A 17,039-nucleotide genomic window follows, 5' to 3' on the forward strand; every position below is an offset into this window, starting at 1 on the left:
CTAGAGCATTCGCCAAAGTACATGATAGTTCGAGAAACGTTGCGTCACAGTAGTCATGTGACTCGCTGACGCAACATCTGATTAAAATCAACCAAATAAGTAGTAGATATGGAACACCATTGTTATCATGTGATTTTTCGTGTGTGAGACAACATTTGATGTAATAATATAATGTACACTTTAGACTTTTTTATCACAACATGTATCAAGAAAGTCTCTTCTAATGAAACACAAGGGTTTAGCCAACGCTACAAAGTTGTGAGGGGGGGGGAGCTTTCAAAAAACAAAACAAAAAACAAAAACATTTGGATTTTTCTTCTATACAAATAATTTTGTGATAGAAAAATAAAGAGGAGCCTCACAGTAATAAGCTGCTGCATTATAAAGATCTTTTAGAATATTGGAGTGGTAGTTTGACTCTCCAACCCCCCTAGTTACACCCCTGACGAAACATCATCAAAATTCTAGTTACTCCTGTTATCTTTGTAGCCAATCAGAGTAAGAGCTGATAACATTTAAAAGCTACTTATTGTGAGATAACTTGGCAATTTTGAGTTTAGCAAAAGAAAATAAAAAAATAAAAAATCACAAGTGCATTCTTTAGAATGATAATTCTAATTTTGAAAGTCCTAATGTAATTTCTAATATATGTAGAATAAAAAAGTTTGCCTCCTACACCCTTATTTGTTTGCCATCCCTTCTCCCACTTTCATAATCATGGCGTCGTCAGTGATTACAAGGCTAAATATAATTAATTTAGGCAAATACAAGTTCAGACCATTATTAAATATATTGATAATTTTATCGTTTCAGTTAAAGATTATGTAAACTAACTTACCTTCAGTAATATAATGCACTATTCTGCTTAGTATTTTGACTTCATCATCCTGTTCTTAGGGTATGGATATCCTAAATTCCATCTTCCTACCAGTAACATATAATCAATTCCTTTTCACACAGTCTTTATATAATCATTTCATCCGTAGAATATTTTAATTAAATGTCATTTTCCTATTGGGAACAATTAAAGGAAATATTTAGTATTACGAGAGCTATTAACCATAATAATAATCCTGCGTGTTTTACCTTTAACACATATAAATTGATGGAAAATATTTTGCTTCGCCATCTGGTTAATGGAAAATGAATTGCAAGGCAATTAATATTGACTTTCTGTGTTTCTTATAATTATATTAATTGTAACTGTTAGTTGGAAAGAACCACAAAATGTTACAGCTTTATAAGCATGTTGCAATAATATGCGTTTCTATAGTAGGTATATACTGTACTGGAAATCACTTAAAATATAAATTGAAAGATACTAATGGCATTTTTCCGAACAAGAACGTACTTCTCATTATCGGTAAGTCTAAAGTTCGTATAAAATTAATGTCCGGTGTCTCGTTCAGTTACTGATTTAAATCAGTCATTTACAATTGACAGTAAGCACGACCGAAGGGGCGTTTCACGCTCGTTTCCGCGAGGAAAGAAAATCTTTTATTTCTCTTCCTAATGTCAGCAGTGGAACATAACACAAAACTTTAATTTAAAATGTTAATGAAATTACAACTGTAACGTAAATCACTAAATGTAACTAAAGTCTTAAGATAATTGTGATTTAACGCACTACGTGGTATACTTACTAAGGTACAGGTTGATCTGCAGTTTAAATTTTAAAGCTGTGAAAAAAATATACAGTTTAGCTTGAATTAACGTATTATTAATAACATCATTCATTAGCATATAGTGAAAAAAAATTGACATTGTTAGTCAATTATTATTAGTCATTATTGCTATTAATCAATACACAGACCCTAGTAGTAGTAGTATTATATAAACAAGTCAGTAATTATAAGGTGAATGTGTCATTATTGATTAATTGACCTCGTGAAGAGTGCAGCTTTGCTTCTCTCACTACATGAAGCATACCAGTATATAAGTTATATTTATAAGAAAGGGTTCGCAGACAAGCTTCTAAAGTGATATCTGATTAGAGAAATCTAAGCTGAGGAATGACTTCAAGTTTTGTACTTGTTACTCAGGAGTACAGAAAAGTAAAGGTGTTTATTAATAGTGTTGGAAATGCAAAGTGGTTTGGACAGTTAATTATTTCAAACTTTGTTGGATGTGATGAACTACTTGTTGCTGTTATTTTAACAATAGACTAGGGCCAGACAATGTTTTTCCCAGGATTTTATAGAAGGTCAAAGATCAGATATGAAATCCTCCCTCTCTTTCATTTTTGGTAAGCCAATAGACAGTGGACACATGCCTGAGAGCTTCAAATGTTACTCCTATTTTTAAAGGCATGAGCACAAGGCTGAGAAAGGTATTGTTCATTTGAGGCATTATGGTATATGTTTTGAAATGGTTTAAAACTTTAAGTGTTTTAAGAAGTTGGTACCTGTTACAAAGTAAGTTTCAAGCACTGGAGTATGGGGTCATTGAATTAGTTCTTGCAATTATTTAATAATCTCAGTAGGATTGCACCCATGGCTTTAAATAAGGTGATAAGAGGTACTCTAAAGTTATAGGCCATTAAGTCTTACTTTCTTAATTATAAAATTTCTAGGTAGTTGGTAAGAGAAGCTTTACAAAATCATTTAGTGAAATATGATAATCATCACTGAAAGCCAACATGGGTACACCAAAGGAAGATTTCGCCTTACCAATCTGTTATTAGTTTTTTTATTGTTGTCTGGATGATAAAGAGGGTATGGATTTAGATTTTCAAAAATCTTTGATAAGGCGCCACACAAAAGATTCAATTAGATAATACATTGGTAGGGATTGGGGAAAGAGTAGTTAATTGGATTGTAAGTCATTAGATGGTAGAAAGCAGAAGGTTGTTATTAATGGAGTCTAACTCAACTGGACCCTTTTATTAGTGATGTGCCTCAGGGTTCAATGCTCGGTCATTTGATTCTTTTTTTTACCTAAAAGATATTGATAGGGGCATAATTAGTAATCTAATAAAGTTTGATGATGACATTAAACTTGGTTATTTCTAGCTGTATTGAGGATGTTGAGGTGTTACAGAGTGACTTGGATCAATTGATAATTTGGAAATACTTGCAAATGATCTTTAATTATAGTAAGCACAGGGTAAGGCACTTGGGTTATCATAATTTGGCTCATGTCTTTACTATAAATGGGAACCCACTCAGTCATGTGACTAAAAAAAAATATCTTGGTACAGTGGTGGATGAGTCACTCAAACCATTGAGACACTGATCTATTGCTAGTACTAATAGTCCAGCTAATAGAATTTTGGGGTGTAGTTATTGAAATATAGATTACAAGTCAAAAGAGATCTATACAACTCACTAGTTAGGCCTCACCTGGAACACTTTGTACAGTTGTAGTCTCTGTGTCTAAGAAATAAATATTTACTTACTTCAAAGGGATGAGATAAGAGTTACTAGGGTTATTGGGAAAAAGGGTAAGAGATGATCTTACTGAATCTTGCAAGACTTTTCAGGGTAGGGGATTGATAGAGGCCTCTGATTTATTTGTGTTATATTATGAAGATAATAGGATGAGAGGATACAACTTCAAGACTTGGAAACTAAAAGGTTAGGCTCCAGTTAAGACAGTTTTATATTTCTTAACAGGATGATTGATTTATGGAATGAGCTACTTGCCTTCAGCAGCAGTGAAAGCCAGCATTTGAAAGGAGCGTAAGAAGAGAATCAATGATTTCCTGAAAAGAAGGGCAGTTTTAAATTTTTACTTTTCCTGTGGGTCGGTGTGAAAGTATAGCTTTGAAGGACCAAATGTTCTTTTGTTGTTCATATCTTATGTTTTAGTTGGCAGAAATGTTATCTCTTATGTGAAAATAAAGTTTAAACAATCTTATGTTCTTAATAATTTTAGCATGGTTTATAAGTGGTCTATCTTTTGTGAACTCGTTTTCACAGGTCAAATTTGAAATGGATAACCTTTATGGACTCTTTTATTCATGCACTGAGGTTATGTGTATGATTGGTTTTTCACAGGTCTCCCATTTTGTAAAAACTGTGCATATTCCTAAAGTGAACAATTTACTGTTCTTCTCCATGGTTTCCAGTGTTTCACCCACCCTCTCTTGTCACAAATATGACTTAGATAATTTTTTTTTCTCACCATTCACCACCCCTGAAAAGAAAAAGAAATGCTGTAACTATGAATTTGTTTCAGTTTCTGATTGCTGGTACAAAATCATAAATGTATAAAGACAGAAATGGAACTAACAAACTTGCCATATTTCTTTAACATCATATTTATCTTTGAATATATTTCTTAGTCTAAGGCTTTATGCATTTTAGTATCAAACTTGTGGAGATGAACTGCTACTTTTGTTAGTGGTTCAGTTACTACAAACTATCATATATACACATCATATTATGCATTAGAAGTGAAGGAGGTAAAGTTTATTTTTGTTGTGGTCTAACTTTTTTTTAACTTGTATTATCTTATATTGGTAATTATAATGGTAAATGCACAGAGAAATGTTTTTACATTTTAGCACTAGGAAGCCTCATTAGAGAAAAATCAGTGATAATTAGAAACAGAGTTTTAAATACAGTATGCAAAATTTTTTACACAATATGATTCACATGTGGCATTCAGAGTGTGTGACTGACTCATGTAAAATGGTTGCAACCACAGGTACAAAAGAACCAAACAAGTAATGATAGTGGAACGTAAAAATATTTCACTTAGCTATCTTAGTCAAAGTGTGAGTCAAGATAATGAAAGGACTTTTTATAGGTAGTTATAAAATTCATATTATTTATTGAAGTAGACCTCGAGACATTTACTTATAACGCAGGTATTTTTAAGTCATAAAAATTTCAATAAATTAAGCTTGGAAGCTTATATTGTTAGATATTAATAGGTTTGAGCATGTGTAAATATGTGCAGTTATAAACAAAAAGCGTTTGTATTTGGAATAATGCCCAATATTATTTTATGTCTGGAAAGTGACAGTCATCTGCTGAAACAGTAGGAAAGAAAAGAAAGCTTTTTATTTAAAGTACTGCACTAACAGTTGATACTTTGTGAAAGTTGAGGTAGGTGACCTGTAATGATTTGTTTAGATCCACAAGCTGTTATTGAGGTGGTATACAAGAGTGATATTGAGCTAATTTTTGAAATCCATATGTTAAATTGCATGGTTGTTGTGTTTCAGTAATTTACTTTAATTACAGGTGATGATGCTGGCTTTGAGACCCAAGTGTACAATAATAGTATCTGCCAGACCCCCAACTTGAACAAACTTGGAGAACAGAGCATTGTTTTTCGTAATGCTTTTACCTCAGTGAGTAGCTGTTCTCCAAGTAGGTCAACCATCTTGACAGGATTGCCAGAACATCAGAATGGTATGTATGGACTTCATCAGAAACTGCACCACTTTAACAGCTTTGACTCTGTTCGCAGTTTGCCAGCAGTTCTTCAGAAGCATAATATACGAACTGGTAAGATTTATTTTTATTTTGCTTGACATGTGTAAAGATTTCTTGGATTTATTGTGGTAGTAAAGTGATAAGTTATTACTGTGACAAATGTGTGATGATCTAGATTTGTATCATGTATGACTGAGTCGTTGACAATAGCTTTGATTAACTCAATAACGACACATCACATTATCCCAGGAATTGTTTATTAAGACATCATATTGTGAGGTTGCAAATTCTCTTTTCATTTCATTATGGATTCGTTTGTCATTCATTTATTATTCCTTCCATTGTTTAATTTATCTATGAATATTTAGTTACATAAAAGTGCTGACTCAATCTCATCATGTTGATTTTGAGTAAGTTTGTATGTTTTATGAGACTCTCACCAGTTTCCCCTAACGATGATGTACAGATATTTTTAATGTTGTGAAAGATCATGTAATTTTATGGTCACATAAGATCTAATTTCATGGTCTAAGGACTGAATAAAAACTCTTCCACAAGTTTCAACAAGTTAGTTCACAAGATATAGCTGAAGAGTATTATTACTGATTGTTGTAGAGGTTGGTAGAGACAGTGTTAGGAACTTGGTGATCAAAACTGGTAGGGACTTGTTGAATGAAGTTGGTAATGAGAGTGATAAATCTTTTATTATAATGATGTGGCTAATCTTGACAAAGGTATAGCAGTCTTGTGTTTAAATTCTACCAAGCATGGGATGTTGATATTTACTTACTTATTGTATGGTATGATAACAAGGTATGACTATTAACCCTTTCACTGCTGCTGGGACATATATTTCCTAGTGCTCCCACCCCCATTGCTTTGTGACTGGGACAAATGTTTCCCATTGTCATTGAAAATTGCTGTGTATGATGTATGGGAGTAAAAGGAGTTGGAAAATATTTATTGGCATCCCACCTAATGTTTATATGGTTTCTCCTCAGTGTTTTCCACACATCTCTTCAGTAACCAACAAGATGTCTAAGTGGAATGTAGAACAACTGTGTGCCAACCATGCCCACATCGCTGTAGCTCCGAATAGTAACCTAATTACTATGTAAATATGCTTGATGCACTTGACTCGGATAGCTTAGAAGATAGTGAAAGTGAGTCAAGTGGTGTTCAAATGTGTGATGATGAAGAGGCAAGAAAACAGGAGGATGGTAGCTCTTTATCTAGTGATCTACTCAAGATATGAACCTGGACCCAGCAGAGGAAGGAGTAAACAGTGTCGACAATGGGAAAACATTTGTCCCATTTGCAATGTGAGGGTGTGGAAGCACTAGGAAATATACATCCCAGTTACAGTGAATGGGTTAAGACGTCTTCAGCTGATGTAAAAGTAAAAAATATATATATATATATATATTCTACAAGCTATAATTACAGTATATGCTTTGAAAAGTATATTAATATTATATAAATGTATTATTTCATAATTTATACAATAAAACTGGAACTTTACTTATTTCCTGGCATTGTTCAAGGTTTGATGTTGATTTTTCCAATGTCTTTGCAATCACAGTGTATCATATAGACATTTGGCCATCAGTAATTAACATCACATTCTGATATATACAGGCTTCACATAATGCATGGTTGAGAAAAACCATTAAATTTATTTCATTCTAAGTTAATTTTGTTCCTTTTGGAAATAGATTATGCCTATTACTGCCCAGGGAGACATTGTTTAATAATGTTGACAACAGTGACCTTCAGTTGTTTTGCAGGTGGTATCCAGAGGTTATGACCCCATCTATGTTGTAATGTGAATGACCAGTCATCTAGGCAGTGCAAGTTATGCTGGGTAAATCCAAGGTTTCATGTAAATTAAGGAATGTTGCATTTAGTCAGTTGGTTTGAGACATCATTTTGGTCAGTTAATTCTGAAGAGGATTCATGAAAGGTGACTGTCCAGTACATACACTGTGTTTGGGTTTAATAAGGATTGTTCACCTTGTGTCCAGTATCATTGCTTCATTCTACATCGTCTCAGTTAGTAAGAGATTTAGCAAGACTCCATAACTGATATCTTGACTGAGTCTCCTGTTAACTAGTGTTAACTTTTTTAAGTTAATACCACCTGAATATAACATAAATACACAAATGTACAGTTGTTAGTATTATTTGCTTGTTTTTTCCAATTTTAGACAAGTTACTGTGATTTGGCAATTCCAGCTTTTAATTTATATATTTGTAATTATTTGAGTTTTTGCATATATTAGTAAAATATGGTGGGATTATCAATTCTATGCTTTGATTTCACTCAACAGCTTTTAGCTACATTTGCATAAATTAACCTTAAGTGCTTCAGTTCAGTGTTCTTGAAGGCAGTTGCTATATATGTAACTGTAATGTAAAACTTGTGATCATATGTGTCACCCTATACTTGTATCATTACATGAGTTTGGGAATGATATCAGTAAAGGTAAAAGAAAAAAGTATCATACCTTTTTCTGATATATTATGTAATAATGCTGAAAGTAAAGTATATATAAAATCTCTGCATTTGTCAAATATCAAATTTAAACTAGATTGTGGCAGTTGATTGATCTTTTAATGAAGAATTGTTCCATTTCTGTGTTTGATGCTGATAAGATGATGTCATATACATTTCTGAAAGAAGAGTTGTTTCTACAAAAACATTTGAAACATTTGACAAAAACTGTCATCTGTCCTCAGTTTCATTTTTTTTAAGGTAAAAACTGAAAAAGATGAACTTAAGCTGAAATGTATAGTATATATATTCTCCCTTATGAGGAGGTTAACAAACAGCAACATTTTCAGGTTAACGTAAATACAAGCCAAAACAATTATTTTCACTCTGCAATATGTTATTGTGCCAGCTGTAATTTAGTGATGTCATATATTTTGTATGAATTTAAAATCATATATTTTGTATGAATTTAATATAATTTTTTTTTTTATAAATTCTCACTTTGTCATGAAAAATTCCTACAAAATGGCATTATTTTGACCTTCGAACATATTCTGTTTGGTGTGAATTTTCAATAATTTTAATGTATTTTGACTTACTTTTTTTTATTAGAATGTATGTAATTCCTATATGCATATATATAGAACCAGAATGTTTGGTTTTGTGTAGGAATTATTGGAAAAAAGCATGTGGGACCAGAAGATGTTTACCCTTTTGACTTTGCTTTCACTGAGGAGAATAACTCAATACTGCAAGTGGGTCGCAACATCTCTCGTATAAAGGAATTAGTTAGAAAATTCCTTCACATGAATGATTCAAGGTATTTTATACTGTTTCTTTCATTGTTTTAATATATATATAGCTAAATAAACCATTTTTTCTTTAATCAGAAAAGGTGATTTTTAAATTTGAATCGTATTTCAAGATTTATAAATGTTAAAGCAACAACTAATTGGAATTAAAAATTCAGTCTACTAATTTAATTTTAAATTACATATCTCGATTTTCTTTTTACAATGTTACACATGTATAATAAAGGAAGGGTAGTATGTTATGGAGAGAAATCCTCAAAAACAAAATCTCACGATCATAAAAGCCAAGTGTCGGTTGGTCATACTTGATTTCTCCAAATTTGGTGAGTCACAAGTCCAATTCCACTTTTCCTCCTACAACACTTCCTATTTTGATAGCCAATTCCCATTTTAATTGAATTCAATTGCTAACATAGGTGTAAATAGCTCCTAAAGTTTGGCACTTTTTCTGCTATATAAAAGCATGTCAAAGAGGAAGTTCTCAGGACCATATAAGGCATGACGTTATGTGTATGACACCACATCATCAACATCATTATGATGTCAAGCTAGGTAGGATCTGAATAGGGAAGCTGGGAAGATTCCCGTGATCAAAGACATGGAAGTGAAAAGTAAGTAAAAAATTAGTGCAAATCGTTGCTTGGCAATTATTACAAAAAAGCCTTTGTTAAAACAGACTGAAGATACCAATTACCTGTAGGGAAGAGGACGACTTTTCCTCAGAAGAAGAACAGGTGTGTATGGAATCACATGGTCATCGTGTGTTTTAATCTTTTATCCAAAGGCACCAATATGTAGCATGTTTGCTCAGTTATATTTAGTGGATTCAGGAGCAATATGTAGCATGTTCCTGGGAAAGGAAATTTTATATTTGTTTTATTTATTTCTTATGTGTATTGTCAATTTTGTGCCAAATAGTTATGGTTTCTGGTGGTTTCCCGTCATTTTTGATGGGCTTTTACGCTAGTGCTTAATAAAAAGTGAGAAAGTATGCAGCCAAATTTGATCATGTGAAAACATACATGGAAATGCTGACAAAACGCATATCGTGGCAATAGATATGGACAATTATTTGGTATAATCAGATAAGAACAAGGAACATTGAAATGCAGGTATGTAAACAAAAGCTTATTTTTAATATAAAATCTTAAAGCTATTTTCAATCTATTTGCAGACGTTTAATCTTTTAACAAACTATTACTATGTGCATACAATAAATTTGAAAACAATATTGGACTTGGAGCATATTATTGAATTCAGTTTGTTTAGTTTGAATCAAGAACTGACATCATCTTTCATTTTTGATGTATTAATTTTATATTTGTATATTTTAGATAAGTTTCGTAATTTTAAACTCAAGCAGATACGACATTATAATTTGTGCTTTTCTTTTGTCCTTATTTAAGACTTTTTTTTTTTTTTTTTTTTTTAAAAAATAAAAACCAAAAATCAAATAGTTTGCCATGTCTGTAGCAGTTTTTCTCCCAGAGACTTGTACTGCTTTAGTCAGTAGCCAAGGGATTTTCATTGATTACTTTTTTGTCTTCATTTTATGTTTAAATAGCAGTTAAAATAACCCAGTTTAATATTTAAATACATATTCTCTAAACTATTAAAATACCTCACATTTTCATGGCTATTCTTCCAGAAATACTTGGAGGTTTGTATCCATACTTCACTGTCTTGCATGTGTGTCCATAAAATTAGATTTTTTGTCCATGTCAGTTTATTTTTCACTTTCCATGGCCATTTCTGTTTCTGTATTTCAATGTAACCCAAGTCTTACAGCATTTTTCACTTAGTCAGTTAATTCTCAATCAGTCATAGTGTCATTAAATCCTACTTTCCTGATGTAAGGGCACCCAGTAAGGCTTTTTGTATAGTTTGAACACAGTTGAACTGTCCATGGCAAGGTTTTAGGTTAATATACATTTTCTGTTGATTAGTTTAAGATTACTTGTTCTTTATAAACAAGATATCCTTTATGATTTGAATCACAAAAAGCAGTTTCCAACCTTCTCTGAAATTACTGCTCTGTCTTAGAGAGTAGTTATTTCGATTATTTTTGAATAATTACAGTTTATAAAAAAAGAAATAGGCAATAATTAATAATAGTAAGGTATAAAGTAAAAATGTTTACTGCTGGCTAGTTGTCAGTGGTTTGAATTAGTGACAAGACAATGCTACCTAGTTCGTGCACTGACAAGCATGTTGCAGCAAGACTAGTTAGCTGGAGGGAGTAGAAATTATGTATTGATCAATGGTAAACTCCTCTAGAGTTTAAATAAATAAAATAATTTATTTAATTCTTTATCATTAAAATAAGGAATACATAATGCAAGATTTGTTTGAATTTCATTCTTTTACGTTTCCAAACTGCTCAATAATAGGAGTAATAATATTAAAATAATTTTAATTACATTGGATACTTGGCCGTAATAAATTTAGAAAATTATAAATAATAGATAAAAAAGTGGTTGCTGCCAGCTGATTACTTTCCCATGGATGATGGCTTTTGTTAAACTCCTGTAATGTGTAAATCAATCAACCGTTCTTATACTACTAGCTCTGATGAAGCTGTAATGGCAAATAAAATATTGGCTGCAATAAAAAAGTTTTTAATATTATCTGGAGAGTATCTTTATTGCCAATTAATCAACAGTTTCTTTGGAAAAATATTGAGTAACTCTGTCATGGTATTGATTAGGGGTTCCTTTCCTCAAAGTCAAGGGTGTAGGTCATCATGTAGGTTGTCCACTTTCGTTTCACTGCAGATTTTGTATTTCAAAACATTTACATCCATTCTCTAAGTAAACTGTGTTTCTTCTTTCTACTGCTGTACAGTTAAGTACATGGAAAGGTTTAACATCAACAGTGATCATTTGATAGTCTTTGTTAACCACACCTTTCTGTTAAGAATCTATTCTGTATCATTCATGCTGTTCCATAGGTATGTTCCTATTTAACATGATTCTTGCTCTTCTAGGCTCATTTAAATGTTTTTTTTTATTAATATTAATCTTTTTATATTAATTCTTTGATGATAGATGAAAGTAAATGACATATTCTGATGATAATAAGCCACATTTTTAGGTTTTCACTAAAACAAATTGACGAATACTTTGTACAACTAGTCTGTGCATGATGTCTTTTGATTGACTTGTAATGCTGGTAGAGAATTCTGTCAAATAGGTAAAACTGTAACACCTGATGGTTATTAATGATTGAGCCATAAAAATATTTAGCTTTTGTTTTTCTTGTGATGTTTGGTCTTGTGAGGTACTTGTTAAACAGTTACATTTGAATTGCTATTGTGCTTGATTTGGAGGATGGACCTTTTCCTTACGTTTGTTTTAGTCATTTTTGGGAAAAAAACTAGATCTTTTACTCAAAATATTGTACTTGTAACTTCTTAAAACTACTCAATCACACAAGAATGTGTGTACTACTACACTGTGGACTTCATTCTGTCCTTGTAAAATCATCATACATTATAGTATTATGACATGGCTAACTTGGAAATAACTTAGATCTGTGATGCATATATTTCCAGTAACTGTGTATAGCGTGATTAGCTAATGGCTACCAATCGTGTACAGCTTTACTTATTTCTTTGATACTTTTCTTTTTTTCCAGGCCTTTTTTCCTGTATGTAGCATTTCATGACCCACATCGTTGTGGACACACTAACCCAAAATATGGTGAATTTTGTGAGAAATTTGGAAATGGGCAACCCGGGATGGGAGAGATTTCCGATTGGACACCCAAGTATTATTCACCAGATGAAGTAATTGTACCTTATTTTGTACCTGACACTCCAGCTGCTCGTGCTGACATTGCTGCCCAGTATACAACTGTGGGCAGGCTTGACCAAGGTGAAGATATCAGTGTTGTTGAATAGGTCAGATCAACAGATATATTGAATATACTGTATCATGTTTAGGATGTAAATCTGATAGTTTAAAAGTTCTCATAGTTAAAAGCTGGTGAACAGAATAAGAGTGTTTTGTTTATTCATAAGAAGGGTTAGGTTGAAGGAAACGGTAAGACTGGTCATATATTTTAGTTTTGTATAAACCCATTTATTAAACGCAGAATTCTATTTACAGGAATAGGCTTAATACTGAAGGAATTAACTGATGCAGGCTTGAGGGACAACACTCTTGTTATATATTCTTCGGACAACGGTATTCCCTTTCCTAGTGGCCGTACCAATCTATATGATCCTGGGATGTCTGAACCAATGCTAGTGTCAAATCCTGAACACCGAGAGCAATGGAATCAAGTATAATACATCAAATTTTACTTTAAAATGTTATTTCTTAGACATGGTTCAGTAAGATTTAACTTCTGAATTTTGTGTAGCTGAACAACTAAATGTTAAAAGATTTAACGTGGGGTCTTGTGTAGAGTTTCTATTTATTTTGTTGCATAATTCAGTTAATTTAGTTAGGATTTGCACACCTCTCTCTCTGTCAGCTGTTTTGTGTCCCCTATTTGAAAATAGTAGGTTACTAATACAGTGTACTGGACTTACAGTGGATTATTAAAAACTTGGAACATTTTTTTTTTAGATTTGCTGAAATGCATGTTGGGGAAAGTTTTATAACTTAAGATTTTCACAACTTGATATGTAAATATTTATATTTTTTATAGGTGTCAGATGATCTTGTCAGTTTGCTGGATATTACTCCCACTGTATTGGACTGGTTTGATATTAGATATCCTCATTATAAGCTTTTCAATGCTCCAGTACATCTTACTGGGAAGTCTTTGCTTCCTCTTACTGAGAAATTAGTTAAGTCTGATGATGTGCTTGATTTCTCCACAGCTTTATTTGCTAGTCAAAGTCTTCATGAAGTAACTATGTATTACCCCATGCGAGTTGTTCGAACTAAAAAGTACAAACTCATTCATAACTTAAACTTCAAAATGCCTTTTCCTATTGATCAAGACTTTTACATCTCACCCACTTTTCAAGACATCCTAAACAGGACTCAAACACAGGTGACAACCCACTGGTATAAAAACTTGACAGAATATTACTACCGACCGCAGTGGGAGCTGTACGACCTTATAAAAGATACTAAGGAAACTAACAACCTGGCAGATTGTGCAGAGTTTCAAGCTATCCTTTTCGAACTCCGTGACATACTTCATTCCTGGCAGTTGAAGACTGCTGATCCATGGATCTGTGGACCATCTGCAGTGTTAGAAAACTCTGGTAGATTTAAGGAGCATCCACGCTGTCTACCACTTTACAATGACCTCACGTAGTTAAAAATACTTGTCTCAATTCAACATTACAGCATATGTTTTTAATGTATTTAACAATGATAATTAAACATATGGTGCACATGTATATATTGATCATCAGAATACGATAACTTAATTTGTTTGGACAGTGTTTTATTCTCTTCTGAAATAGATGCATCACTGGTGGTTTTCTTTGGTAAACCTGTCTACTCCAACATTATTTGAGATGTTATAGAACAGAGATATATCACCTTGACTTCCCAATAAAGAATGATGAACAAGTTATAAAAAATACTGTACATGAGGATGCTTCTTGTCTTAATTAAGTATTTGATATTATTGCATTTTTACCACTGATAGATTGGAAAATACCATCTAAGTTTAAATTTGAAAAAACAAAAAGTTTCACATCAGCAATGTGTATAACTTGTGAATGATTTTTAGCGATATATGTGAAATATGCTCAATACTATTCCATTACAGTATTGTACAGAAATATTTGTACAAACAATTATCTATGTTTGCCAAAGAGTAAAATATTCTAACAAATTTAACTTGTGTAAATATTAGTGAAATAAAGTTTACATGTACCAAGTTTGTTGATTTTTATCTATCAAAACTAATAAAGTCAACACAAATTTGGTGGCAAGTGGTACTGTAACAGCCAAAATGTAGCCACATTCAGTCAAAAAAGGTCAAATCCTTCCCTTACCAACCAGGCACACAAAATTTTGTACTGAACTCTAGCTTAATTGACACAAGTGGGTGAATATGGTGACATATTTACCCTTGGACAGGATGCCAGCCCATTACAAGTTAACCTCCAGCTAAGTGCAGGTACCCATTATACAGCTGTGTATATTGAAACAATTGGGGTAAAGTGTTTTGTTGAAGGATACAACAGCATGATGCAAGTCAGCTTTGAACTCGCAACCTTCTGACTAAGAGTTCAAAGTGAAAAGCCACTGAACCAAGCTGTCCCCCAAAAACCAATACACATGTATAATTTTGGAAGACTGTAGACATAAACAAGGTATTTAAATCATCACATATCACTTTTAAATTGTCCAGAGGGTTTCTCCTTTTTTTTTCTCTGTAATTTGATATTGTTTTGCTTTAAATATATAAAAATTTCAAAGAAAACAAGGACTGATGAAAAGAATACCAAATTTTGTCTCTAAGAGATGTCATTGATTATTATAAAGCTTACTTTGTAGGACTTAAGATAGTTCATTGGTTTATACAAAAGTTAATACTCAAAAGAGTATCCTGAGCACTAGCATAGATCTTTTTTTATTAGTAGTAGAGAAAAGATGGGTTTACATGCTTAGATCTTGTATCATATGGTGGTAACAGTCAGTTTTAGAAATAAATTTTAATCGGACATTTTGTTTAAACACCTTGAACTGAAGTTGGCAAAATCTCATTACAATTCTGAACGAAACAAAAGATGCTTTGCAACAAAAGTAGCAGCAGGTGAATCTAGTGTAGCATAAGGAAAGCTGCAGTGTTCTTGTAATTTCATTTGTAATTGAAATAACACAAGTAAAATGACTGAGCTAGTATGCTGCTGTAGAAAGCTCTACCGTAAAAAAATATGTATTTATAGTAATTTACCTTTTGAAAATGCTCAGATCATTGGATTTTCCCTCATTCTGATTTATTTGCTCTTTGATCCCATGCAATTTCTTAACAGGTCAGAATAGTACAAGAGAAATTATACTTTTGTATAGAGAAAAGTAATCAACTTCAAAATTCTAAGGCCATCATGTTGTGTTTCATCTATTGTTTATCAAAAAGATTTGATGATTTTTCCTCACATTTGTGGTCCACAAAGCATGGCCAAGTACTTTTATTTTAGTGTTAAGATCAGATATTGGATTTTTTTTTTCAAATATTTGGGTTGATTTTTAAATCAATTTACTTGTGGCATTACAATTGAAACCCAGTCTTATACTCCAGGTGTCAGATCCAAAACATTAATGATCTGTCATAATAGAGTTTATCCTAGGCTATTTTAGTAAAATCTTCAGAGTTAATAGTTTTCCAGAGAGAAATTACCTTTTTGCACTTTGAGGAAAATTATAAAAATGAGAAAATTAGAGTTATTTTACATTCTGATAAGATGGATATAAGTTGAATATGAAGAAGATTGAGAAATAGATTTAAGTATTTACATAAATCCTACAGTTTTACTGAAATATTGGGGGGCTCAGTTTTAGATTGAGGTATTGAATAATCTCATGAAGTTCATCCAATAAATTTAAATTGGGAAATTTGATTCATTTGATAATATTATTGAGTTACTGAGTTAAATAAATGCTAGAGAACCACATGCAGAATAGGAATTCGTGTTCATAAAACTGAGTGTCCTTGTAATATTTTGTTCAAGATTAATTGATATATGTCTTTATTTTGCAGATGTGTAATTGCAAAATAGTGAAGAAGCAGTAATCTAACACCAATATGCAACTTTATTTTTCAAACACTTACTATTCCATATTTTTTAATTTGTAGTATTTTAAGTTGATTTTTACCTGATAATAACAGAACATGAATTTAATTATTAGTTGTATTTACAAATACAGCAGATTTGACTTCATATTGAATGTAAGATAGAAATGAACCATGTACAAACTGCTGATATTTAGATTAATGTTTCAAAAATGCTCAGTGAAATGTGGTTGATGTGTACAGTCAGACATACTAAGAGGGGATGGATGATGGGGAAATTTTCCTGTGGCTCAGTGCCTTGAAGGGGGCCTTGGAGAAAACAGATGGAAAATTGAGAGAGGGGAACACCAACGCACGCCTATCCTTCTCCAGGACCCATTAAATCTCTTGACAGCCCTGCACACACTATATCTCTTATATTCAGTAGAAGATTTAATGTGTGTTTTTCACACTAATATTTGGTCAAGAAAGGATCGATAAACCATTTAATCAAATAAGTTTTATTTCTTTCATATTACATTTTGTTCAGAAGGCAGGAGGGTGACCTTAGTAGCCATGTGTTTTTATGTTATCCATTGATTAAGCCTAGTATTAGTAAAACCACTCATTTATATATTTCTAGTCCCAACATACATG

General features: G+C 32.3%; 1 protein-coding gene across 4 annotated transcripts; it reads left to right on the forward strand.

The window, feature by feature from the left end:
* Positions 1-1,108: 1,108 nt before the first annotated feature.
* Positions 1,109-14,338, forward strand: LOC106478821 (N-sulphoglucosamine sulphohydrolase-like). 4 transcript variants are annotated; one of them, XM_013939392.2, is made up of 7 exons: positions 1,109-1,363; positions 5,193-5,459; positions 8,551-8,701; positions 12,330-12,568; positions 12,803-12,978; positions 13,350-13,987; positions 14,032-14,338. In XM_013939392.2, the coding sequence occupies exons 1-6, from the start codon at positions 1,228-1,230 to the stop codon at positions 13,968-13,970; spliced, it is 1,590 nt and encodes a 529-aa protein (XP_013794846.1). In that variant the 5' UTR covers positions 1,109-1,227; the 3' UTR covers positions 13,971-13,987; positions 14,032-14,338. The 4 variants fall into 4 exon arrangements, with proteins under 4 accessions (XP_013794846.1, XP_022238197.1, XP_022238198.1 ...); XM_022382489.1 differs by having other exon boundaries at positions 13,350-14,338; XM_022382490.1 differs by lacking the exon at positions 1,109-1,363 and adding an exon at positions 1,528-1,647 and having other exon boundaries at positions 13,350-14,338.
* Positions 14,339-17,039: the final 2,701 nt, after the last annotated feature.

Source organism: Limulus polyphemus, unplaced genomic scaffold, assembly GCF_000517525.1.
Source record: "Limulus polyphemus unplaced genomic scaffold, Limulus_polyphemus-2.1.2 Scaffold253, whole genome shotgun sequence".
Lineage (NCBI taxonomy): Eukaryota > Metazoa > Arthropoda > Merostomata > Xiphosura > Limulidae > Limulus > Limulus polyphemus.